General features: G+C 34.5%; 2 protein-coding genes across 8 annotated transcripts in view; both read left to right on the top strand.

The window, feature by feature from the left end:
* The window catches only part of LOC127863242 (sentrin-specific protease 1-like), a 289,205-nt gene extending 285,845 nt beyond the window's left edge, over nt 1–3,360 (top strand). The window contains exon 20 of the mRNA XM_052402633.1: nt 3,224–3,360. The gene's annotated coding sequence lies outside the window, so the exon portion shown is untranslated. The remainder of the gene's footprint in view (nt 1–3,223) is intronic.
* LOC127863246 (dnaJ homolog subfamily B member 6-like) overlaps nt 1–27,043 on the top strand; it is a 77,804-nt gene that overhangs the window by 44,745 nt on the left and 6,016 nt on the right. For 5 of the 7 annotated variants that reach the window (XM_052402643.1, XM_052402641.1, XM_052402639.1 and 2 more), the window contains 5 exons: nt 3,807–3,897; nt 11,034–11,143; nt 11,837–12,016; nt 17,048–17,174; nt 24,159–24,374. In XM_052402643.1, the coding sequence (XP_052258603.1) occupies nt 3,818–3,897; nt 11,034–11,143; nt 11,837–12,016; nt 17,048–17,174; nt 24,159–24,374 (713 nt within the window). In that variant the 5' untranslated portion in view covers nt 3,807–3,817. The remainder of the gene's footprint in view (nt 1–3,806; nt 3,898–11,033; nt 11,144–11,836; nt 12,017–17,047; nt 17,175–24,158; nt 24,375–27,043) is intronic. The other 2 variants (XM_052402642.1, XM_052402646.1) reach the window with 2 other exon arrangements.

Below are 27,043 nucleotides of genomic sequence, written 5' to 3' on the forward strand. Positions count from 1 at the left end.
ACCTGAACAGTCATGTCATCGATGCGAAAATTAACTAGATTCTTTTTTCCCCCAGATTGAAATAACAATAAGAAATATAAAGCAAAGTTAAGCGCTGAGTTGAGAGAAAAAAAACGGAAATTTAATTCTTCCATGAAAACAGTGAAAAAGTGGGAAAAAGAACTTCATATATAATACCAAAACTTGTGGTTGATGTCATATTTTATTTTGTTTGAATAGTACTAAACTAATGTCCAAACTTTCTTTTATTTATGTTTCCAGCAAAATTTGCGAGAATGTTTTTGATTTTGCAAGCTGGTATTTAAGCTGCTAGCAATGTTTTGCTAGTAGAAAGAAAAGTTAAATTCGAGCCCTGATTATATATATACACAAGTGAGAAATCACAGGCTTTCCTCATAAGTTGTTACTTCTAAACAAAGTGCAAACTTTGTTTTTTGTACCTTTACATCAGGCACAAATAAAATTTACTTAAATCCATACGGATATTTTATTTTCATTCAAGTGAAAGTGACCTTAAATCTGTTTTTATTATTCAAATACTTATTTACACAAGTGCATTTTGGCAGTAAAAAGATGTTGTGTTCCTTAGCGGGTTAGTTAAGTTCTGAATACAGTCTCCTACCCAATGTCTGCAATATTGTTAGTTTAATGTATCTTTATGTAAATACATTTAAAAACTTGGACATTCTGAATGATTAAGTTAGAAGTGGTTTTTTTATACAGCTGAGCAGTATTATTCAACATGAATATATGGATTGTTGTGCTATTTGAGTAGAGTGTGAAATATTAGCTACTTTGAAACTCTTGCCTCATGATCTTCCATGGCAGTTTCTCTCTCATTATATGTAGTTAACTACCTGAGTAAGGTCATTCATCTCAACTGACAGCAGACTAGAGGTTTGTGTTACATACATTGAATCTCAATCTCAGTGAATCTTAAGTGATAACTTGTAAAACTGTTTGTGCATACTTACTAACAAATTAAGTTTTGTCTTAAACTTGCAGCTATATTGTGTGTGTAAAATTGTGGATTGCACTGTAAATATTAAATTATGTTTTGCAATCAAGAACCTTACAGCTTTTATTTTGGCCACAGTATCAAGATTTTTAAGAAAGATTTGTTAAAAGATTAGATGAATAGTGGCTAATGAGGTACTCATACTGGTATTGTAGCTTGCATATTTCTTGTAATGTAATGTAATTCAACAAGTAGTTTACTTACCAAAAACCAAAATTATATCCTTATATAAACATAGTGGCACAAATCTAAATGAGAAGTGGAAATACGGTAGAGAAAACCTAGAGTTTGTCAACATTTTTTATTTACCAAGGAGTAACTCTAAATTATACCGGAAATTTTAAATTTAAGACCAACGTTCCACTTCCACACAAAATTCTAAAAGCATAAACACATTGTAATCAAATGAAAATAATTATGATTGTTAACCAAATTTAGCGTGTCAACTTTAAAATACTTTGTTTAACCATTCAGAACAGATAGGGACTTCTCAAAATCTATTGAACTAGAAAAATGACGTCTAAAATTCTGCTATGCTGTACTTGTTTTTTAGGATATCAACCTCCTACATAGCCATTTTGGCGAACTTGTTAGATATTCATTACAAATTCAACAGGTATGTACACATAAAAGGTATTGGTTGAAACTGATAAAAATCAATGACTGAATACTGAAATCCGTCATTGATAATAGTTTGAGGGTTTATTAATTGGTAGATTGTGATGCCAATTATGTAAACAATGAAGTTAAAGATGAATTGGTCAATGCATTCGAAAAATAAGAATAAAGTTCTTTTACTGATTCTTGTTGAAAGTTTATTTGCAGACCATTACCATTTTATTTTTTGTCTTTTTAGTTTTACTAGTCTTGTTTTCTGTGTATTTCAATGTTCATGGTTTTGTTCTGGTTTGCGTAATTTCAATTTCCTACTGTTGTTTTGTGTGTCTTTAGACCGGCATTTTCATTCTTATTTATTATGCCTCCAAAGGAGGGCATATAGTGATCGGACTGTCCGTCTGTCTTTTCGTCACACTTTGCATTTAGGTTTCGCATTTAGGTTTAGAAAAATGCTCATAACTTCTATGTCGCTTCATATAGCAACTTGGCATGCATGTGTATCTGATGGAGCAGCACATTTTGAGTGATGAATGAAAGGTCAAGGTCATCCTTCAAGGTCAAAGGTCAAATATATGGCTTCAAAGCGGGGAAATAGGGGACATTTTGTTTCTGACAAACTTAACTCTTGTTTCAGATTTTATTATTGCTGTTTTGTGTGTGTATTCAGATTTTAATAGTCTTATTTATTCATTTTTTATTATTATGCCCCCCTTCGAAGAAGAGGGGGTATATTGCTTTGCTCATGTCGGTCTGTCGGTCTGTCCACCAGGTGGTTTCCGGATGATAACTCAAGAACGCTTGGGCCTAGGATCATGAAACTTCATAGGTACATTGATCATGACTCGCAGATGACCCTATTGATTTTGAGGTCACTAGGTCAAAGGTCACGGTGACCCGAAATAGTAAAATGGTTTCCAGATGATAACTCAAGAACGCTTAGGCCTAGGATCATGAAACTTGATAGGTAGATTGATCATGACTCGCAGATGACCCCTATCGATTTTAAGGTCACTAGGTCAAAGGTCAAGGTCACAGTGACCTGAAATAGTAAAATGGTTTCCGGATGATAATTCAAGAACGCTTATGCCTAGGATCATGAAACTTGGTAGGTAGATTGATCATGACTTGCAGATGACCCCTATTGATTTTCAGGTCACTAGGTCAAAGGTCAAGGTCACGGTGACCCGAAATAGTAAAATGGTTTCCGGATGATAACTCAAGAACGCTTATGCCTAGGATCATGAAACTTGATAGGCATATTGATCATGACTCGCAGATGATCCCTATCGATTTTGAGGTCACTAGGTCAAAGGTCAAGGTCACGGTGACCCGAAATAGTAAAATGGTTTCCGGATGATAACTGAAGAACGCTTATTCCTAGGATCATGAAACTTAATAGGTAGATTGATCATGACTCGCAGATGACCCCTATTAATTTTCAGGTCACTAGGTCAAAGGTCAAGGTCACGGTGACGTGAAATAGTAACATGGTGTCCGTATGATAACTCAAGAACGCTTATGGCTAGGATCATGAAACTTCATAGGTACATTGGTCATGACTGGCAGATGACCCTTATTGATTTTCAGGTCACTAGGTCAAAGGTCAAGGTCACAGTGACAAAAAACATATTCACACAATGGCTGTCACTACAATGGAGAGCCCATATGGGGGGCATGCATGTTTTACAAACAGCCCTTGTTTATAAGTCTTGTTTTGTGTGTATATTTATATTTTTATAGTCTTGTATAGTTTTTCAGATTTTAATAGTCTTGTTTTGTGTGTGTATTCAGATTTTTTTAGTCTTATTTATTCATTTTTTATTTATCAGTCATGTTTTTTTGTGTATATTCAAATGTTTATAGTTTTGTTTTATAGTCTTGTCCGCTGGCGTCGTGCTAAAACCTTTACATTGGCTCTAAAACCAAAGTGCTTTCACCTACAACTTTGAAACTTCATATGTGGATGCACCTTTATGATTTCTACACGTCACACCCATTTTGGGGTCACTAGGTCAAAGGTCATGGTCACTGACAAGCTTTCATTTATTCAAAAATGTACCCGCAGCTGAGCGTTGGCACCCCTTATGTGGTGCTCTTGTTTAGATTTAAGTAGTCTTGTATTGTATGTATATTCAGGTCTTTAATAGTCATCTTTTGTGTGTATTTTCAGAGGGTGCCTCTATGAAGGCAAACAAGATGGGAGAGTACTACGAAGTCCTGGGCATAGAGAGAAATGCCACGGAGACAGACATTAAAAAAGCGTATGTAACATACATGGCTCTATAGTTGTCATATATTGACATATTTTGGTTTAAGCGAGGTTTAATTTTAATTTAAGATGAGATTTATTTGTTTTACTATTAAAACACTGTTTTATGTGAATTTGGAGTAAGACATTAAAATATGGAATGGCAGTGATAATTTTTTTTGCTTTATATTTTACTGACTGTGCCTTTTTTATTGGGAAAAATGTGCGATGGTTTATAAGTGCATGTTTAACTGCTTTCTTAAATTTATATTATGAAGTGCTAGGGTATTAAATTGCTTTAAAATGAACCCAATAAACCAATTATTGAGTTTATTGGAAAAGTTCCCATATTTTTTGGAAAATTTTGGTCACATGTTACTTTTTGCCATTGGAAAACAGCCTTTAAGAGGCTGTAATTTTGAGCCAAAAATAAATCATTGAATGGGCATCATTATGGTGCTTTTCTCTTCTAAATACATATTTGTGATATTCTCCTTTAGCTTTCATTAAAACATTTTATACTTCATGTATGGATATTGAAGACGTTTATTTGCAGTGTTTAATTGATTGCATTCAAAATGTTTTGCAATGAATATGGATTTTGACGTATTGTTGCACCCATAATCATTATCATCATCATCATCATCATGACCATCATCAAATAATTTAATAAAAAATTCCTCAAAATAACACATTTTTTTGAAATCCATGTTACATAGTTTAGTTTTAATCATCTACCAAGGGATTGGCATAGATGTTTGATGTCAAGAATGTTCAGTAATCATGAATCATTTCTGTTTACCTGACAGATGGGTTTTGCAAGAATTTCAAGTGTTTGCAAGAAATCAGACCTCTTCCTGCAATTTCAAAGTCTGTCTAAATTACTGTTTTGTACCTGATGACATTCTCCAATAGTAACATGCTTAAAGCTGGAGTAAGCTCCCATTTTCTGTCATGGAGTGCCAGGAGTTTTCTCCCTTGTATTACAGCAAACTCTTTAAATGAATTAATCAATTTCATGCCTCTCAACAATAACTTCGGAAAATGATCTCAGTGATTTTTTAAAATTTTTACTTATCTGAGTCCTGGGACTCGATAACTTGCAAATCTATGAGTCCCCGCATTGAAAGAACCAGTCCAAATATTAAATTATATAAACATTTGTTAGAAATTTCAATGCTTTTTTGCAACTCAAGTATTTAGAAACTTTGCATCCTCAAAGGTTTTTGTGAGTCCAGGACTCGGAACTCCCAGGTAAAAAAATCACTGATGATCCACTGTTTTTACCTTTCATACAGGATTTCTGTTTGTTATGTTGAATTTTCAGGAAAAGGTGCTTTGATAAAATTAAGGTCCTCATAATGCATGTGCTGTAATTACAACACTATCTATACTAAATGACGATGTTAAGTATCTGGGATCATTTATAATCCTTGGTGTTGAAATATGATTTAATGTACAAGTTAAGAAGAATTTTGCACTTAAAACTGTTTGCATAATGACAAAGAGAAAGAATATTTAAACAAAATCACCCATGGAGGATGTTACATGCTGAATACCTACTTCACTCAGAGTTCGAAATTTCTTGCATGCCACTGGAATCTTGGATGAGTATAATTATTCCTGCATACCAAATTAATTTGTTTTCATAAAAATAGCCTTCGCTTCATTTGTATTTTGGTTATATAAATATAGAATCTATTTATAATGTTACTAAGAGATGTGCTTCTATATTTTAAGTGTTTCAGTAGATGTGTTTTCACCTTTATTTGAGGAGTGTTGTTCTTATGGCATGTGTGGGTGGAGGGAATGGAATGGTGGGGGTGGGGGAGCAGTAGCTGCACATCAAATTGTCTGTTGGTCATAATACACCAAATAGTTTCCCTATGTAATTCAATGTAAAAGCGACAACTTTGAGCGAAAATAAATGCAACATTTTGCACATAGAGACCCCCATAACCATACCTTTTCTTAAAGGCCATTCTAAGCGGAATCGATTTATGCAATAAAAAAGATATGTCATGTACAATGCAAGAAAGAACTTGACACAAATCAAAATCGACTGTTTTTGCAACTTTTTTTTTCGGCCGTTTCTTAGTGGAATGTAACCTTTTCTAGTGCAATGGTTTACTATAGTCTTCAAGTGTATCATATTTCAGGGATTCAGTAGTGAACACCTATTCATGCCCTACCATTATCTCCGCAAGATAACACCTGAATAATGGTAAAAAGTGTAAAACATGCCTTCCTGTCAACTATGATATTTTTTTAGAGAGTACAGCCCTACATGAAGCGATCATTTAGTGTATTGTAACCTATAAGACAACGTTTACTGTTAACATCGCGAAAAATAAGCACTTCTCGATACTTATAAACCTATTTTCTATGTGCATGCCAATTTTCAGACCGATCTTTCACGTAGAAATGCTTGACAATGCATTTTATTATAACGCCTGATAAGCCATGTGGCTTTCGCGTTCGGAGCTTTGATTTATAACGGGCGTTCAGGCGTAAAACGATTACCCTAAATAATTACAATCGGTCAAAATACTGGAATATTGTTACAAGCTATGTAGAAAAAGAAGTAAACAACTATTAAAACGTGTTCATGAGCTCTTTCAGCACAAATTGTTGCGATTTGAGATGCTCAAGACGAGTTTTTGTACATTTTTTTCTTATTTTCCTCTGAAAACGTCTTTTTTTCTTAAAAACTCACGATGCTCCTTAAATTCATGAAACAAACGCATTTATTCCGTGAAATTTGCCAAAACGCATCATATCTCACTAAAAAATGATGATTTTCTGTAAATACAGCTTCTTTGTGACTAGGCCTGGTTTTGCGTTTAGGTCATAATACACCAAATAGTTTCCCTATGTAATTCAATGTAAAAGCGACAACTTTGAGCGAAAATAAATGCAACATTTTGCACATAGAGACCCCCATAACCATACCTTTTCTTAAAGGCCATTCTAAGCGGAATCGATTTATGCAATAAAAAAGATATGTCATGTACAATGCAAGAAAGAACTTGACACAAATCAAAATCGACTGTTTTTGCAACTTTTTTTTTCGGCCGTTTCTTAGTGGAATGTAACCTTTTCTAGTGCAATGGTTTACTATAGTCTTCAAGTGTATCATATTTCAGGGATTCAGTAGTGAACACCTATTCATGCCCTACCATTATCTCCGCAAGATAACACCTGAATAATGGTAAAAAGTGTAAAACATGCCTTCCTGTCAACTATGATATTTTTTTAGAGAGTACAGCCCTACATGAAGCGATCATTTAGTGTATTGTAACCTGTTGTTATCCCTCCCAGGTTTATGATACCTGTTAAAAAGTGCTGCAGTTGTTGATGACTTTGGTGCCCAATAATTGCTTCAACAACTTTCCCTGACATGCTGATATTCTCCTTCCTAGACGATTGCTTATACTTGTCATTTTCTCTGTCAACCTTGTCTTATTTTTAGGGATGTCAACGAATATCCGAATATTCGGTCCCGGACCGAATATTCGGATACTGTTTTCCGAATCGAATATTCGGAAGAAAAAATAAAAAATCGAGTTATTTCAAAGACTTTGTATTCGTAAAAATTTGCTTCAAATATTGTCAAAAAAGTTGTTCCTCGTGTCATAATGTTTATTCCGGTTGACGCGATAATGCGTCGCTATGGTGATGACAGTATACCGGTCATAAATCCCGCTAACAAAGCCAGACACTTTGTGTCAAAATTATGATAGGTGCAAATCGCGTCGGCAATCAAAACACTGACCTGCACTTGATCCAATGACTCGAATTACATTTAAAATTATCAAAGATTAAATTAGTTAAGGAAAAGCCGACTTTGTGTAAAAAACAAATAAGACCGTATGGCAATTAAACCACCGACCCGTCTTGATCTTATAACTCGAATTACATTTAACATGATCAAAGATTAAATGAGTATTTGCGTATCGTATGGTCCAAACATTAATTAATTACTCAATATTCAATCAGGTATTATATTTAAAGAAATGTTTTTGGTATTGCACCCTCATTTAATTGAAAATATTATAATTGCTACACGCATAAAGTAAATATCTGTCCAAGCAAAATGCCACCTACGCCTTCCGCTGCTTGGAAGTATTTCACGACATCATCCGATAAGAAGTCGCCGATCCAAGTGTCTTTTAAACGTGGCAATTTTAAAAGACTGACTGTTTAGTATGTTAAACAGGTTCAAAGTGTGTTGTGGCTATGTACATAATTCGTTTAAGTTCAGCTTTAATTTTATGTTGATCTAACTGTTTTGTCATGTAATTATTTTGTCGTCATGTAATATTATGTTTCTCGTTGTATTGTTGATGTACGATATTAATAGTTTAAAAACAGTTTTTGTCATTCAATTTTAACAAAAAAAAGTAATCAACAAAATCAGCTTCGAATTAGCGAGGGCAACGCTGTGTCAATATTAAGTCACTTCCGGTGAACTTCCGGTAAAAACGAAAGTAGAATTCATGGAGTAATGGAACGGCAAACAAAGATGACTTTTTTTCCAACAGATGTTGACCGAATATCCGAATATTCGTTCGGAAGGGTGACCGAATATTCGAATACCGAAATCGGTATTCGTTGCCATCCCTACTTATTTTACTTCCTATATGTTCACAGATGGGGTCAGGGTTTTACATGCATGTCATATTTAAGGGGTCCCTAGGACTTTAGTTAATAGTCAGAGTTTCTTGTTGATAATATGAGAACCAATACGTCCCATGGGAGGCAAATTAACAATGACGACGGGTCCTGACTGGCATTTTATGCTTATTTGATGCAGAATATTGCGTCCTGTAAAACCCTGTGGGGTAATCAAGTGAATAGCAAAAATGGCAACGTCCATGCGGAGACAGGTATTTTTCGCCATTTGTACCCTTTATTACTTTTGTTTAATTTTCAAATGGCGCTCACTTTCCAGCCATATTAGTAAGAACGTGTTGAGCATTTATTTTGTATTAATATTCCCTTTACATCTCGACTTTACTCGCTACGAATTTTCTAAGCGGGAGCTGTAATTTTGTGAACCCACTAAGAAATTGTGTAGCAAGTAAACTCGAGAATTATATAGCAATTGTAAAAAACGAAATGAACTCTTATAACTTTCTTGTTGATATGGCTGGAAAGTAAGCATTATTTAAAAAAATAATAATAGTAATTAAGGGTATAAAACGGGAAAAAATGCCTGTCTTCACATGGATGTGGCCATCTTGCCTATCATGTGATATATATCTCTGTATATTCACATTGTCTTACATTAATAGTAAGTGGTATACTATTTGCATTTGGTAAATCTGTTAATAATGTATTCTGTAAACAATGAGGGAGTCCAACTGGATTAGGTGAAGTAATAAAGTTTTGTTGGCAATTTGCTAGTTGTTTATTAAACTGTGTATATGTAAACAAAAGCAAAGCATGATACCAAGGAATTTTTTGAGTGTCATCACTCTGTCAGCCAAACATTGAGGAACTCGTGTTACGTCATTCCTGTTACTTCTACATACTTTTACAGCAGGTTTTGCAATATCTAGCATTTCATTACTGTTATCATGGTTCTGGGAATGTTTGGCATAGGTGATGTTCCGGTATTCATTCTTTGTAAATAGTTATAACCTGAAATTCTTTTTAGGAAATTCTTTTATTATTGTAATAAGGCCTTAAGAAACCCATATTGGTTTAAGTACCATGCTTTATGATTAAGATCAAGTTTTGAGCAGAAACTGTTATATATATATATATATATATATGAGTCGCGTTCTGAGAAACTTGGCTTAATGCACGTGCGTAAAGTGTTGTCCCAGATTAGCCTGTGCAGTCCGCACAGGCTTATCAGGGATGACACTTTCCGCTTGTATGGTATTTTTAGTTTCAAGGAAGTCCCTCCTTGCGAAAAATCAAGTTTAGGCGGAAAGTGTCGTCCTTGATTAGCCTTTGCGGACTGCACAGGCTAATCTGGGACAACAGTTTACGCACATGCATTATGCCCAGTTTTCTCAGAACAAGGCTCATATATTTTTAAGTAACAATGATTTTGATCCTTATCTGACTGGCCCCACTTGTAAGTTAGGTCTGCATGTCAGCTTGCTATATTCAAAGTTTCATCAAGATGAACTTCATTTTTAGCTCGGCTATTTTTGGAGAAAACCCGATGTATTGTCATAGCCAGCTCGTCGTTGTCGTGTCGTATGCCGGCGTCGTCCTAAAACCTTGACATTTTGCTCTAAAATCAAAGTGCTTCCACCTACAACTTTGAAACTTTGTATGTAGATGCTCCTTGATGACTTCTACACGCCACACCCATTTTTGGGTCTCTAGGTCAAAGGTCAAGGTCACTGTGACCTCTAAAAAAATAAAAATTCTGTTCTGACAAGCTTTCACAGCCGAGCGTGGCACCCGTTATGCGAAACCACCTGTTTGGTTTTGTTAGTAACAGTTACCTTAACCTGACTGCCCCTAAATGCCATTCCAAGCTAGGTTTGCATGTCAGCTTTCATGGAGAGTTTGGGTGTGTTTTTTTCTAAATCTTTGTTTGAGGTATTGAGCTGACTTTTTCTGTTTTTTTTATCTGAAAGGCAAACCCAGTCAGAGATTACGCAATATGTAAATTAAAGTAATAAATGTTGAAAACTATGTTTTGTGTCATTTCCATGCAGTGATATTTTTACAAATTTTCTCATCTGAGTCATGGGACTCGATAACTTGCAAATCTATGAGTCCCTGAATTGAAAGAATGAGTCCAAATATTAAAAGTTAAATATTAGTTTTTGAGAAATTTCAATGCATTTTTGGGACTCACATAATTCGAAACTTTGCATTCCCAGAGGTTTTTGTGAGTACAGGACTCGCAGGTTAAAAAATCACTGTCCATGATATTATTTTGTAATGGCTTCAGATGTGTGTTCTACAATTATTGACCTCAGTGAGAAAACATGCATTTTTGTCTGTTTAGTATGGTCCCTTTTATGTACATGCTGTGTATTGTCTTTCTTACTGCCTGTCACAGGTACACAAATGCACAAAATGCATTCCTTTATGAAGAAAAGATAATTAATTTACACATGAATTAATCTTGATAGAATCAAATAAGTATGCACTTACAATTGATTCCCATTCCAGGTACCGAAAGATGGCGCTAAAATGGCACCCGGACAAGAATCCAGATAACAAAGAAGAGGCAGAAAAGCGATTCAAAGAGATCTCGGAAGCATACGAAGTTCTATCAGACAGTAAGTAGGGTCCTTGGCTGACAGTTAATCATGACATTTTGAATCACTGAGTTGTTGCATGATACACAATAAGTTGTGTCATTGTCTGTGACATTTGGCTTTGTCATTCCCTAAGTGGTGTCTTTGTCAGACAGAAACATTTTCAGGCAGTAACTGCTGTCATTGTCAGACAGACATTAAGTGGTAACATTGTCAGACAGACATTAAGTGGTAACATTGTCAGACAGACAGTAAGTGGTAACATTGTCAGTTAGTAATGATGGCAGTGTCACACAGTCAGTGGTGTTATACATGTGGTGTACGTATTTGGTAAATGGTAATAAAAGTAAGGACAAAGATGAATGTGTGAATCACTTGTCCTCACCATAACCCATAATCCAATTGTTACAAACAGGGTAATAGAAAATTAAGTTTGATTAAAAAAAAATTGTTTGATGCTACATCAGCTTAAATTACTTAAAAAGTAATGATTTTCATGAAGTAATTGAAAATGTTTACTGGTTGATTTCTATAATATAAATTTCTTGTTTATGCAGCTCATTCTTATAATACAGAATGTATACATTAACATGCTTAAAAATGCATTTCAAGTGAAGACCAAAGTTAGTATCATCCATGATACAGTATCATGCAAACCAGTCAACCATGAGTGATGTGTAAACAGTTCCATGAACTTGTTGTTGTGTCTTTTAGAGAAAAAACGAGAAGTATACGACAAATATGGAAAAGAAGGCCTTACGGGTAATCAACAAGGATACTCTCACTATGACCACAACGGATTTGATGATTTACACGGCTTCCATTTCCGAGATCCAGAGGAAGTGTTTAGGGAATTTTTCGGAGGCCGCGACCCATTTGCAGAATTTTTCTCAGGTAGTTTGCGGTGTTCCTTTTATTGAGAATGTTGTCTCTCTGTCCCTTTTAAACTTTTTGTCCCCTACTGGTTAGCAAAATTCTAAGAAAAATGTTTGAGAAAGTCATTCCATCATCACAGGCAATGTTTGGTTTCAAATAAAAAAGTCTGTCGGCCTTTTTGTAAATGTCCATCTATAGTAAAAGTTTATAAAAATCTCTGTATAAAATATATTTCATAAATTATCGTCTATGATTTATTCAAGTGCCATATCTATGAAAGAAATTGCATTCACTAATAACTAATACTTCTAATTGGTATTTGTTTCTTTGAGATTTATTTCAGGGTATTCTGTAAGTTTAGTACAGCATGCTGTAGTTGTTACCCCTAACAACTGCTTACTGATTCCATGGCTATTTGTTAACCCATTTATGCCTAGTGGACTCTCCCATCCTTCTAAATAGGATAAATTTATTTCCAAAATTAGGGATTTCTAGTTTACTTATTTCTATATTTATAATATTTCTTACAGAAATTACTTTAAGCAAACAGCACATACCCTGATGAGACGCCGCATCATGCGGCGTCTCATCTGGGTCTACACTGTTTGCCAAGGCCTTTTTTCTAGACGCTAGGCATACATGGGTAAATGTCTGCTTGATGTTGAATATGAATTTGAATCTGTAATGCCAAGTATACTACAGGCATTTTGAATTGATCACTTTGTTGATATTTTGTTGATAGAGAACCTTAAATAATGGTTTAACCATTTGTAAAAAAAGAGAAATTTAAATAATGTCTTGTATAAAATAATATATATGCGCATATAATTATTTGTTTGTTTTTGTTCAAATGAAAATTCTTACATGCTCAGCTCTATAGCTGGTTGAAAATTTCTGTACTTGAAATGACATTGAAAATGTTAAAGATTTTTTTAAGGAAATATTTTATATACCATATGTCTAATGCATGTATTAATGTAAACTAACTTCAATTGAAATATGTTTGTACATGTCACATTGTATAATAAATTTAGGCTGGCTACTTTAATTTACAATTTTTAAGATGGCAAATTAAGCAAACAGTTTTTATGCCCTGACAAGCGGGAATCATTAAGCATTGCACTTGTCCGTAAGTACTGAAAAATGGGTTTAGAACTCCTGATTAAATACTTATTTGATCAGGCTTACACTTTCATAGTTTAATGATGTTAACTATTTCAGTGCTGGAACTGAACTTTGAAGGCCTTTGCAAACAGTTTTGATCCAGATGAGACGCCACAGAACGTGGCATCTCATCAGGATCCAAACTGTTTGCTATTCTAATAGTATTCTTTGGGAAAAAAAATCGAAGAAAATGCTAATTTTAGAAATAAAGCAGACAACATATAAGCAGACGACAAATTTCCCAGCATGCAAAGCGTTAATGTGTAGATGATTGCAATACAACAGCTGCTATGATTTGTGGCAGAATTATTGCCCTTTGACTGTGTTTCCAATATATAATATAATATTCATTTGAAGCTTGTGATTTAAGTCCTCTTTAACTATGCACAATCTTAAATTTTTGAATGACTCAAAAGTGTATATGATTACAAAGAAACATATTTTGGCTTAGACCAGTTTTGGCATAATTATGGCCCTTTGTTTGTTTACTAGGAATACATTGTTTTAAAATGTCATGCTTGTTACTCTTTTTAATTCATGGATGAATCTTGTGTAGATGATTTCAAAGAAGGATTTTCGGCTTGGAAAGTTTTTGCAGAATTATGGCCTTTGTCTGGTTTTCTTTTATGAAATATAATTTATGTCCTGCATTTTGCTGTTTTTAACTCCTATTTAATAATTGGACAATCTTAATCAGTTGAATGACTTTAATGTGTCAACGATTGTAAAAAAAGACTCAGCTTAGAAGAGTTTGGCAGAACTATGGTGTGTGTTTTTCCCATGATAGAATATGCTGTGAATGTGTCTGTCTCCAAACAAATGTTGTGGAGGCATCAGTGTTTTTGACACAGTTCTAGTTAAACTTATCAGTATGATGCAAAATTTACTATGAGAAAAGAATATATATGAGCACTCATTTTTTTTAGCTCGACTATTATATATGAAATATATATATATAGTGGAGCTATCCTACTCATCCCGGTGTCTGCGTGCAAATGTTAAAGTTTTCGTACTACTCCAATTATTTTCATTGTCCCTTGACATATTGCTTTCATATTTTGCATACTTGTTTACCAACATGACCCCAACCTATAAACAAGAGCAGACAACTCTATCAAGCATTTTTTATTAATTATGGCCCTTTTTCCACTTAGTATATGCAGCAAATGTTAAAGTTTGCGTACTACCCCATTTATTTTCATTGTCCCTTGACATATTGCTTTCATATTTTGCGTACTTGTTTACCAACATCACCCCAACCTATAAACAAGAGCAGACAACTCTATCAAGCATTTTGTCATAATTATTGCCCCTTTTATACTTAGAATATGCATATTATTGATAAATCTATGTTAAAGTTTGTGTATTACCCCAAATATTTCCTATATTCTTTGACATATTGCTTGTTACATACTTGTTTACCAACATGACCCCAACCTATAAACAGGAGCAGACCACTGTATCAAGCATTTTGACATAATTATGTCCCCTTTTACACTTGGATAATTGAACATTTTGCTTAAATTGCCATAACTTCTTTATTTATGATCACATTTTATAATTACTTTGACAAAACAACACTTACCTGAATACCACAATGGATTCCACCCAAACAATACACCACGCCCCTACCCAGAATCCCTCCCCCCCCCCCCCCAACCTCCCCCCCCCAAAAAAAAAAATATATACATTTTGTTTAAACATCATCTAATTAATTACCACACCCCACATTATACCCCCCTCTCACCCCCTACCCCCCCCCCAATTTTTTTTTTTAAACATCATCTAATAAATTACCACACCCCACATTATAACCCCCCTCTCACCCCCTACCCCCCCTACTCCCCCCCAATTTTTTTTTTCCTTTTTTAGCTCCACTGGCCAGAGGCCAGCAGGGCTTATGTCATGGACCTGTGTCCGTCGTGCGTGCGTGAGTCCGTCCGTGTGTGCGTTAACTTTTTCTTTAAACATCTTCTCCTAAACTACTGGTCCAATTCTGATGAAATTTCTCAGGAATGTTCATGGGGTGAACCTCTTTCAAATTTGTTCAAATTATGCCCGTGGGGTCAAATTTGACCCTGCCCCGGGGGGTCAAAAAATTGAAAATTTACTTATATAAGGCCTATTTTGTGAAAACTTTAAAAATCTTCTCGTCCATAATCATTGGGCCTAGGGCTACCAAATTTGGTATGTAGTGACATCTTATAGTCCTCTACCAAGTTTCTTCAATTTATGCCCCTGGGGTCAAATTTGACCCTGCCCTGGGGGATCAGAAAATTGAAAATTTGCTTATATAAGGCCTTTTTTGTGAAAACTTTAAAAATCTTCTCGTCCATAATCATTGGGTCTAGGGCTACAAAATTTGGTATGTAGTGAGATCTTATAGTCCTCTACCAAGTTTCTTCAAATTATGCCCCTGGGGTCAAATTTGACCCTGCCCGGGGGGGTCAAAAAATTGAAAATTTGCTTATATAAGGCTTATTTTGTGAAAACTTTAAAAATCTTCTCATTCATAACCATTGGGCCTAGGGCTACCAAATGTTGTATGTAGTGACATCTTATAGTCCTCCACCAAGTTTCTTCAAATTATGCCCCTGGGGTCAAATTTGACCCTGCCCCAGGGGGTCAAAAAATTGAAAATTTGCTTATATAAGGCCTATTTTGTGCAAACTTTAAAAAATCTTCTTGTCCATAACCGTATGGCATAGGGCTTCCAAATTTGGTATGTAATGACATCTAATAGTCCTCTACCAAGTTTGTTCAAATTAAGCCCCTCGGATCAAACTTGATCGTTCCCCAGGGGTCACAAAATTGAACATATGCTTATATTGGGCCCATTTTGTGCAAACTTTAAAAATGTATTTGTCCATAACCATTGGGCCTATTTCTACCAAATTCGGTATTTAGTGACATCTAATAGTTTTCTACCTAGTTTGTTCAAATTATGCCCCTGGGGACAAATTTGACCCTGCCCTGGGGGTCACAAAAATGAACATATGCTTAAATAAAGCGATACAGGGCCATTATGGACCTCTTGTTTATTTTTGAAAGATCGTCTAATAAATGATTGAATATGAACAATTTCCCCATGATGGCTTACGTTATACTGTCAAGCACTCGAATAGTCGAGTGCGCTGTCCTCTGACAGCTCTTGTTACAAATGCATGCACATTAGAAAAACAAACAAAATTTAAATGACATAAAATTACCGCTTCTTGTTGATCAGCCATTAAAAAAAGCAAATTTAATGATTAATTTTTAAAATTAAGTGAACATTTAGCATTTTTAGCTCGGCTGTTTTAGGAGAAAACCCGAGTTATTGTTATAGCCAGCTCTTCGTTTCGTATTGTCCTCCGTCTGCAGCATGCAAAAATCTTAACATTTTGTTAACCTTTGGAACATTGGCTCTAAAATCAAAGTGCTTGCACCTACAACTTTGAATTTTAATATGTAGATGCACCTTGATGAGTTCTACACGCCACACCCATTTTTGGTTCACTAGGTCACAGGTCAAGGTCACTGTGACCTCTAAAAAATAAAATAAAATCTGACAAGCTTTCGTTTATTCAAAACTGAAACTGCAGCCGAGCGTTGGCACCCGTTATGCGGTGCTCTTCTTCATTCATTAAATATTTTTTTCTTAAAGTTGAAGAGAGGTCAGACCTATTGAATTCTGTTGGGAGTTCCTTATACCAAAAGTTAACTTTTGATTAAAATTACTTAAAAGGTTCTCAAGTTGGCAAGCAGTTATACTTCAAAAACTTAAAAAGAGTTATTTTTAACAAAGAAAATCAACAGCAGTTTGCTTAATTGTCATAATGAGGGTTTTATTAACAGAGCCCACTTGTATGCTGTGTGTTACCAAGGGCAACCTTTCCATTGTAGGCTCAAGGGTCGGACCAGGGATGTTTTCCAATGGATTGTTTGCGGATTCTTTTACAGGGTTCCCCGGCCCCTCCGCCTCCTTCTTCTCATCATTCGGCGGGCCAGACCCTTTTTCGGCAGGGTCTGGGTAAGTAAACTGTAGGGGCCAAGTGTTATCATTTGTACCCTACATGTGTATGCTTTCTTTAAGGGTAAATTATTATTTTTGTTTGTTTGTCCAGACCCTTTCTTTGTGTGTTGGTTTGTCCCTTTCTTGGGATATTGTTGGTAAGTACACTGTAGGGCTGCTTTAGAGGCAATGTTAAGGCCCCTTTTGTTATCAGAATGTACACTTTTGGAATATATCCTGTGTAATTCAAAGTGCAATATGGTATATTCCTGGGTAAGTAGGGTCCATAGGTAATGGTTGCCAATGTTTAGGGACAGAGTGCCTCTTACTGTTCTCTCATTATAATGATACTGTATCATGGCATATGCTGTGTTGCCAAATCACATACCATGTGTCATCAGTGGTTTCAACTGTTTCATGCAGTTTGATAAACGAGTAAAAAATGTCTGAGTGTTTATGAGCATATTTTGGTTTGATGGGTAAGGCGCTTATGGCAGTGTTTATAATATCATGTATTAAAAAAATACAATGTTAACACAATTAAATTAATTGGAGAGAATTAAGCAATCAAAATGTTTGATCATCTACATGATAAGCATAGTGGACCTGCAATATAATAGAACAGAGGATGACAATTTAAGAATGCACCATAAGCTAGGCATATTTGCACAACTGCTACTGCACTAAGCATTCTGGGTACTTCTCTTTTCATTCTTGGTGCTGTACTTTGCAATCTGGTAACTTCACTTTGCATTTGGGTACTTAGCATGCTGGGTACCACATTTTGTTGTCTGTGCACTTTATTTTGCATTGTGGGTACTTAATTTTGCATTCAAGGTGCTACAGTTTGCATTCTCAGTACTTAACGTTGCTTTCTTGGTACTGCAGCAAGCTACGTTGCACTTTGCAACTGACACAACCTACTAACCTTTTACGCAGTGCTTATCAGCCCTTAGGTGCCCTTTGATTAGTGTATCTATGGAAACCTTGTTTGGGGTACACATTTGATGGTTTGTTTCAAAGATTTTCACTCACAGTTTATGTGTTTTAAGTGAACAATATAATCCAGTTGGTTTTGCTCTGTTTGGTTTTGTGTTTAAAATTAACACGTGTTGTGTATTGATTAACAGTATTTTTTTGTCATATTGTTTTTGCCCTGTCTGTTTGTTTGTTGTTTTTTTGCATCAACCTTTAACATTGGCCATAACTTTTGCAATATTGAAGATAGCAACTTAATATTTGGCATGCATATGTATCTCATTGAGCTCCAGTTTTGAGTTGTAAAAGGTCATCCTTTAAGGTCAAAGGTCAAATATATGGTGGGGGACATAGTGTTTCACAAACACATCTTGTTATGATTTTTAACCAGGTTTTCCGAAGGAAAAAACTGGTTATTAGATTGGCGAATGCGGGTGGGCTGGCTGGCTGGCTGGCTGGCGGGCGGGCGGAACAAGCTTGTCCGGGCCATAACTAAGTCGTTCATTGTCAGATTTTAAAATCATTTGGCACATTTGTTCACCATCATTGGACGGTGTGTCGCGCGAAATAATTACGTCGATATCTCCAAGGTCAAGGTCACACTTTGAGTTCAAAGGTCAAAAATGGCCATAAATGAGCTTGTCCTGGCCATAACTATGACATTCATTGTGAGATTTTAAAATCATTTGGCACATTTGTTCACCATCATGGGACGGTGTGTCGCACGAAAGAATCACGTCAATATCTCCAATGTCAATGTCGCCACGACTTAAAATAGATTTTTTTTTAAAACAAACTTACCAAGGGGGTTAATTTTGTTTGTTCATTTCAAAAGTTCAGTTTGAGTTTTCTCCCTTTATCAGATTTTTTTTTCACAATGAAAACCTGGTTTTGTGACAATTTTGTCTCTTGTGTTTTCGATGTGTATGAAATTGATTGTCTGCATGTTAAGTATTTTTTACTCCCATATTTTATATTATATACACCGTACTTCATTATAATATCATGATTGATGAATGCACTCATATTTTAGGTTAACAGTTATTAAATTTATTGAACTTCATTTTATGTACATAAATGTGATATGGTTTTATGGATTTTGTTTTGTAGAGCATGATTGTGTTCGCCCAAAGCTAATTACCCAATGCAATTCTTCTGCCAAATACAAAAAAAGGTTTCTGAAGATATCCTAATGGAATCAAGTGTTCAATTTGTGTATAAGTTTTGTTGGAGATAAAATTTTGAAAATGAACATGGCATGGGCTGAATTCACCTATAGCTTTCCAATAATAAGTTTAAATTGCTGTTTTGACTGGTTTGTTAAAACAAAACACCCTATGTAACAAGCCTAGACTGAAAAAGTTTCAACAAATTCATAAGATATTTTCTATTTAAGGTATTTGTTAACATTTAATCTTTAGAACAAAACAGTTACATACACATGTAGGTAGAAATATTCAATATCTCTGATTGTCAATTAAATCCTTTGTGAGTGGTTTTGAAGGGCAACCCTAACAACTAAAATATGCACAGCGTACCCAGAAGGCTGTGCTAAAGTCTGCAGCTGCTATAACATTGTAAAAACCATGACAACACTAGGGAATGTAAAGTCGGTATTGATGAAACATATGAGTGGTAATTAGATATTGTTTATAAACAATTTGAATTAGTTGTATGTATCGATCCGCTGTGTTAATGGGAATTCTTTCTTTTACATTATACCCAATGGTTAATACGAACTTTGATATATTTGTTATTATGACAGTGAATGCAGGTAAAAACACTTCATCTATTTATTACTGATCAAATCGGCAAAAAGAATAAAAACAAACAAACATTATTTAAACCTCTATTTCATACTGCAAGTACTAAGTCTTATCCTGTAATGTTAGAGATTGATCATTTTGTGTTAAGTTATACTCAGTTTATATGCTGTAAAAACATTTCCCAATGTATAACTTTCCTCCCTACATACCCATATATATTCAGTAAGACACAGATATGGTTCATGGTAATTTTGCATATACTGAACAAATGACTTCACATCCATATTTGATGTAATATCAACATTTAGTTATTAAAATTAGATACAACATCCTCTTACAAAGAAATTTACCCAGCATGTTTATGTATTCACATGGCGTATATGGTTAGCCTGTCAGTCACTTTTTTGTTGCCAGATTCTGACACCATGGGCTTATCAGTTGCCAGGCTTGCAATTGATGGATTATAAGAAATTCAGCAATGAGGTCATAAAAAGTATTGAATGGACCTAGTGATATTTTCATGACTATTCTTTAAAACAAAATAAAATAAAAAATACACATCATAAAATCACAGCATTTACTACATAAATGAAAAAAAAGGAGGTCCACTCCTAAGATCTTTCCAGAAAAATACACTAATTGCTCAGTCATTATAAATTATAAAGTTAGTGTTATTCCAATAAAGAAAGCATGGTATATTGAGGCCTGTTGGTGTCTGGAGACTGATGACCGCAGTTGTGTAGTCACACAGATAATTGACCAGACAATATAGCATGCATGTCATTGGTAATGTATTCCTTAGCTTTAATAGAAAATCTGACTTGCTAATACTGGTTGAAAAAAGCTATCTAAGTTTTAACACATTGCTGTTTTAAGTGTTATTATGCCTCCACCCCCAAGTGTTATTATGCCTCCACCCCCACCCCCCCTTCGAAGAATAGGGGGTATATTAATTTGCTGGATGTTGGTTGGTCTGTCTGTCGGTTTACCAGTTCGTTTCCAAACAATAACTCAACAACCAATTGACTGATTGGCTTGATACTTCACATGTGCATTGGCCTTGGACAGTAGATGACCCCTATTGAAATTGGGGTCACTAGGTCAAAGGTCATGGTCACTGTCACAATAAGTGGGAAAATCTTTTCTGATAAATAACTTGTCAACGAATTGACCGATTGGCTTGATGCTTCTCATGTGAATTGGCCTTGGACAGTAGATAACAACTATTGACATTGGGGTCACTAGGTCAAAGGTCAAGGTCACTGTCACAATAAGTGTGAAAATTGTTTCCGATCAATAACTGGTCAACGAATTGACCGATGGGCTTGATAATTCATATTTGCATTGGCCTTGGACAGTTGATGACCCGTACTGAAATTGGAGTCACTTATTCAAAGCCCTATTTGGGGGGCAAAATGTCTCTGAACGCGAAACTTGTTTATTTAGTGCTCTCCTCATTTTCCCAGAGGATATTAATATCATGAAAACTGGAAATAAAAGTCTGAAGCAAGTAGAGCTGTAACGTTTCTGTTCGATGCATCGAAAAACCTGTTCAACGCCGCTGATTCGATACAGCCAATTTTGATTGGATTCACTGCAATCCCAATTGATCCGCATTTTAAACCTTACTTTCCGAATCCGTCGTCTAAACTTTCTTGCCATTTGTAAAACGTCTTGTGATTGGTCAATAGCCGATATGGCATCCAATGAATGAATGAATAACATGCTGAGCATAACATCAGCTGGTACCATGGCTTCTTCAACCACGCTGAAAGACGCACCATTAAAATCAAAAGTATGAGATCATTTCGGATTTCGCAAAGGTTCTGATACAAAGGCAACTTGCAAAACGTGTTTTGTTGTCGTAAGATACCCTAAATCTGGAAGCACTACAAATTTGAGGAAACATTTAAAGAGAAAATACTTGGTTGATATTTCAGATGTGATTTGTATAACCTACATATTGATAAGAGAAAGAAACTGTTACAAAATTATATCCGTGTGATGTTTTGATCTCATTTTTTAGCTCGGCGTTTTCGGAGAAAACCCGAGGTATTGTCATAGCCAGCTAGTCGTGTTGTCCGCCGTCTGACGTCCTCCGTCCGCGTCGTGCTAAAACCTTAACATTGGCTCTAAAATCAAAGTGCTTCCACCAACAACTTTGAAACTTCATATGTAGATGCATCTTGATGAGATCTACATGCCACACCCATTTTTGAGTCACAAGGTCAAAGGTCAAGGTCACTGTGACCTCTTGAAAAAAAAATAATCTGACAAGCTTTCATTTATTAAAAACTGCACCCGTAGCCGAGCGTGGCACCTGTTATGTGGTGCTCTTGTGTCTCAATACATAATTTTATGGTTTGTTAACTAAATTGTGTGCATTCTGTTAAGAAGTCAACTGGAAGTTGTAGATATACTTTCATGTTGTTGTTTTTTCTGTTAAACACATGTGATACATTGTGCATTTTATGTTATTTAAGAATAACACAACAGGAAGTTTTGTTCAATAAATTTTGTTACTTATATAACAATGTTGCGTTTTAAATTTTGTTAAAAAAATTAAACACTTTAAATGTACAACATAATAAGTTAATAACAAATACCAAACATATTAAATCATTCCCTGGACAAACCAAACATGAAATTGTTTGCAAAATAAGCAGCAAATAGTTTAATTTGAATCAAAAGCTTAATATATATTCTGTTGTAATAATTTATTTTGACAGTTTCAAACCGACATGAAAGACAGTATTAATATGCAGGATTATTAACATAATTATTTGGCAGAGCATAATGCACTTTATTTGATTTAGTCAGACTTAACTGTATGAAAATGTACTGCTTCTGAGCCACATTAACACTATGCCCACTTGCATGTGCATGTTTTTGTTTGTAGTTTAGATTTTGCTTATACACATATAAAAATATGGGGATTTAGGGACATTTCATCTAAGTAGTAATGCAGTTTTAAGGGGATCTGTTACTTCATATGAGATGGTAGCACAGTATACAAAGATGAGCTTTTGATGCTATCAAAGTAATTTATTATGCATATTATCAAATTTATGTGACTGAAGACCTAAATTATGCTTGTTTTACCTGATATTATTATTATATTGAAGCCAAGAAACAAAATATGTTGCTTATTAAAAGTTTGCTATGCCATCCATATCATTTACCCTATTCTTGTGTATTGACTAAAGTTATTCGACCAATACTTCTGTAAGCATTTATATTTATGGTGTCATTTCATTGCATATCATGTACTGTTTGCATTCTGTATATATGTTACATGTATAATTATGTCATACTGTTCAACAAATTTTTCATTTGTCATAATTATATATCATACAAAGCCCAATGCATTCTGGGAAATGTCCCATACCATGTACTATTTACATGTTTATTTATATATATATATACCTGTCATACATGTTTAACCTATATTTGCATTTTCAAAAGTATACAATAATATTACTCAGAAGGCCACAAAAAATTGATCAGTTGTTCAACTGAATTGTCCCCCAAATTTTTTAAACGAGTGAGCAAGATAAAAAGAAGTCTATCCGTCTGTCTGTCTTTCTGTCACTCGTTGCATTTTGGTTTCCCATTTAGATTTCGAAAAATGCTCATAACTTCTATGTCGCTTCAGATAGCAACTTGATGTTTGTCATGCATGTGTATCTCATGAAGCTGCACATTTTGAGTGATGAAAGGTCAAGGTCATCCTTCAAAGTCAATGGTCAAATATATGGCTTCAAAGCGGGGCAGAAAGGGGCATTGTGTTTCTGACAAACACATCTCTTGTTTATTTCATCTTTGGTATAATCATAAGCAAGCCTAAAGCACAAAACACCGTAATGAAAGTTATTGTTAATATATTTGCTGAACATTCCTGCATTACAAATTCAGCTTTTTAAAGACTGCCATTTTATACTATAAATAAAAAATTAAAAGTAAATGTAATAAAATATGGAGGCTTAACCAAAATGAAAAGAAAAAACATCTGTGCTTGTAAAAAATCAAACAAGTGTCATATTTAACATGTGGGCACAATAAAGATGTAAAATATTTTTATTTCATGTTAAAAATGTTCGGTGCTGACATCTTATCATTTTCTTGTGGCCTAAACCATTGTGGGAATTCATATGGTTCATTTTGCGTCTCATGAAAAACTATGAACCTCATCATTCATGTTTATACCAAATGCATTGTGTGCCGTCATACTGGTATACATAGGGGCATGTCATTGTAGCAGGAGGCGGGCACATGTGCAAAGGAGGCGGGACAGAGGAGCGGAGTCTGCAAATTTGGGTGGACGGAGACCGGCTAGGGCGGCGTACACAGCCCATCAGCTACACCCCCTGGGCTCTATCGGATTTAACTCATTTGGGTTTCCAGGCATGTCGTTTGGGTTTTCATCCATGTTTGATGACCCGTTCTTGCATCGGTCGCCGGGATTACATAACGGGTAAACATAGCTTTTTTCAGTGCCAGTGCAGTACTGGTGTAAGTGTGAATGCTGGTGGCGCAATTGGAACTCATTTGGCTTAGGTTTGAATATAGCTTAGGTGTGGCATGAAGTAAGGTGATGTTATTGGCAAACATTTAATAATACTCATATGTCATAATTTATTTTTTAAGATTGTTTTTCAATGTTTCAGTGCTGACTATTCCATTCAAAGTAAACACCTGATTTTCAATGTGTTAGGTACAAACCTTAGTTTAACAGCAATCTTTATATGGGTGTGTCAGTCATTTTTTGAGATTGCTAAATAAAATGTTATACATATAAAAAAAATAACACACTGATGTTTCATTAACCAGCTATTTTCCTCATCAAACAATTGATCCTAAATTATCGTATCTGTTTATATATATGTAAAAATGTAAATAACTTGAATATAAACCAGTAGTTCTTTTCAATCCCCTACCTGTCCGTCTATTTTCCCATTTGTATCTCTAATACCCATGGAAGGATTTTCATGAAATTAGACTCTCATATGTGTCACATTGAGGCAATTTGCAAAAAGGTATATAAGGCAGTCAAGCCACCTCCAGGTCAATTTCATAATTGAAGATCAAGGTTGTTTGGACTGCCTCCGTTTTCAACTTTTATTGTATTGTTGATTTTAAAATATAATAAAACATAGTTCTTCAATTTGGAACAATTTTAATCTTGTAAAAAAAATTAGATTTACAAATTTTAAATAGATTCACTTTTGTGTGTAAATTCATAATTTTTAGGAAATTTGAAAATGTGGCATTTGAAATTGTGAATTTTTCCAAAAGAAAACGTGCGCAATGAAATAACTAAACCATTGAAATCAGAATGCTATATATTTTGCATTTTGTCCAAATGTTTAAATTCGATGTTAGATTAATATTATTGAAAAAGAAACAAATGTGCAGTAAGATATCAGATACTGTTATATCAAGCTTAGTTAATTTTATTGGTATTGTACATTACCAAAACAAAATCAACCTAGTGAAAAAAGGGGCTATGAAAAAAAAAGCTACCGTAATTACTCTTTTAAGTTTTCGGACAATTAAAAATAAAAAAAATTCGTGCCCGAAAATTAAGATACGAAAATTATTCAAAATGTCTGAGTGTCCGAAAGTTTAGAGACATAATGTGTTATGTTTGTTTGTCAATTATTATATTGAAATAAAACCAATTGTAATAACTATGCGATAATTTCATTGTGTTGTACTCTCCTTTCTCGGCTTTGAATAAAAACAACTTCACTTATTTGCAATCTCTTACCTGAAATGGTATATAAAAACGTTATAAAAAACAACCATACTGCTTCCAGAATACGATATCATTTCAAATTATGTTGGTTGAACCATTGTTTATTACCGGTATACATGGTAATATATCCAATAATGCAATTGTAATGGTCCATCGCCGTTCTATGCCAGGTTTTAATCCAGTTGTAAAACTCCATGATCAAAGGGTCCCAAATAAGCGAAAACAGGGCAGAAATCAAGTAACATAGCGCTGTTAAATATACTGTCAGAAAAATTGGAGCCATTAATTATGGACAAAAACCTGTCTGTCCGAAAATATAGTCACGAAAAATAGTTATTTTTGCTAAAAAAGTGGGTGTCCAAAAACTTAGAGTAATTATGGTACAGTATGCTAGTAAGGAAGGTTATAAACTATATTATAAAGAATCGGTGTTCTATATAGTAGACAGTTTTTCAGACTTAACTATATGTTATTCTAAATAAGTAATAAGTAAGTGTTCAACATTTTGAATGAACTCTCTGTACTGAAAGAACATTAAAAAGCCAACTTACATTACAAATCAAAGACAAAAAATAATAATTTAACATGTATATCCCTTTAGCAGATTATTCAAATGTATTGATAGAGAGATTTGTGATTAGAAATAATAGTTTATTATTGATTTAGTAATATTACAAAATATAAGTACTAGTTTGAAATGTAAATTGTCAAATCATTTAAAACCTCTCGAAACTTTTGAGTTGTTCTTTGAAACGATGGTTTTTTATTTATCGACGTGATACAAACATTTCACGTTTCAGGTTGGCTTAGAAAATGCTAAGAATAATTTTGCTCTGCAAACTGTTAACTTCACAGTTGCCATTTAAGTTAATTTTTTCTGATGGCTGTATGTGCTGGTTTATTTTACATTATAAGATTTTTAACTTTATATACACATCTTAAATTGTTCTCTTGTTGTGTGCTTGTTTTCAGTGTCTAAGAAAACTAGAATTCATTGAGTAACAATTTTGTTTAGCTTCATGTGCATGTTATGGCATTGATGTTTGACTTGCCTTAGAATGAATTTAGGTTGTCAAATTTGTAAATTGTCCCAGATTGGTAATATTTGCATTTTTTTATATTAAAGTAAAGAAAGGCTATTTTAATGGTCAAATATGACAACCAAACAGTTCTTGAATTTGCTGTTGTGTTCCTGCTTTATTAAAAAAGTCAGTATAGGTTTGTTCCAGTTTGAAAATACAATACTAATGGTATATTATTATTTAGACTGGAGGTTTATTTTTGACGGCTTCTGTTAAGTACATGTTTGTTTTGCGTCATGTCACATTAGTTTTGCGCTGCCTAGAATTCAGAATGCGTATTTACATGCATAGAGGTGTTGCTGT

The sequence above is a fragment of the Dreissena polymorpha genome, unplaced genomic scaffold (genome assembly GCF_020536995.1).
Source record: "Dreissena polymorpha isolate Duluth1 unplaced genomic scaffold, UMN_Dpol_1.0 chrUn003, whole genome shotgun sequence".
Lineage (NCBI taxonomy): Eukaryota > Metazoa > Mollusca > Bivalvia > Myida > Dreissenidae > Dreissena > Dreissena polymorpha.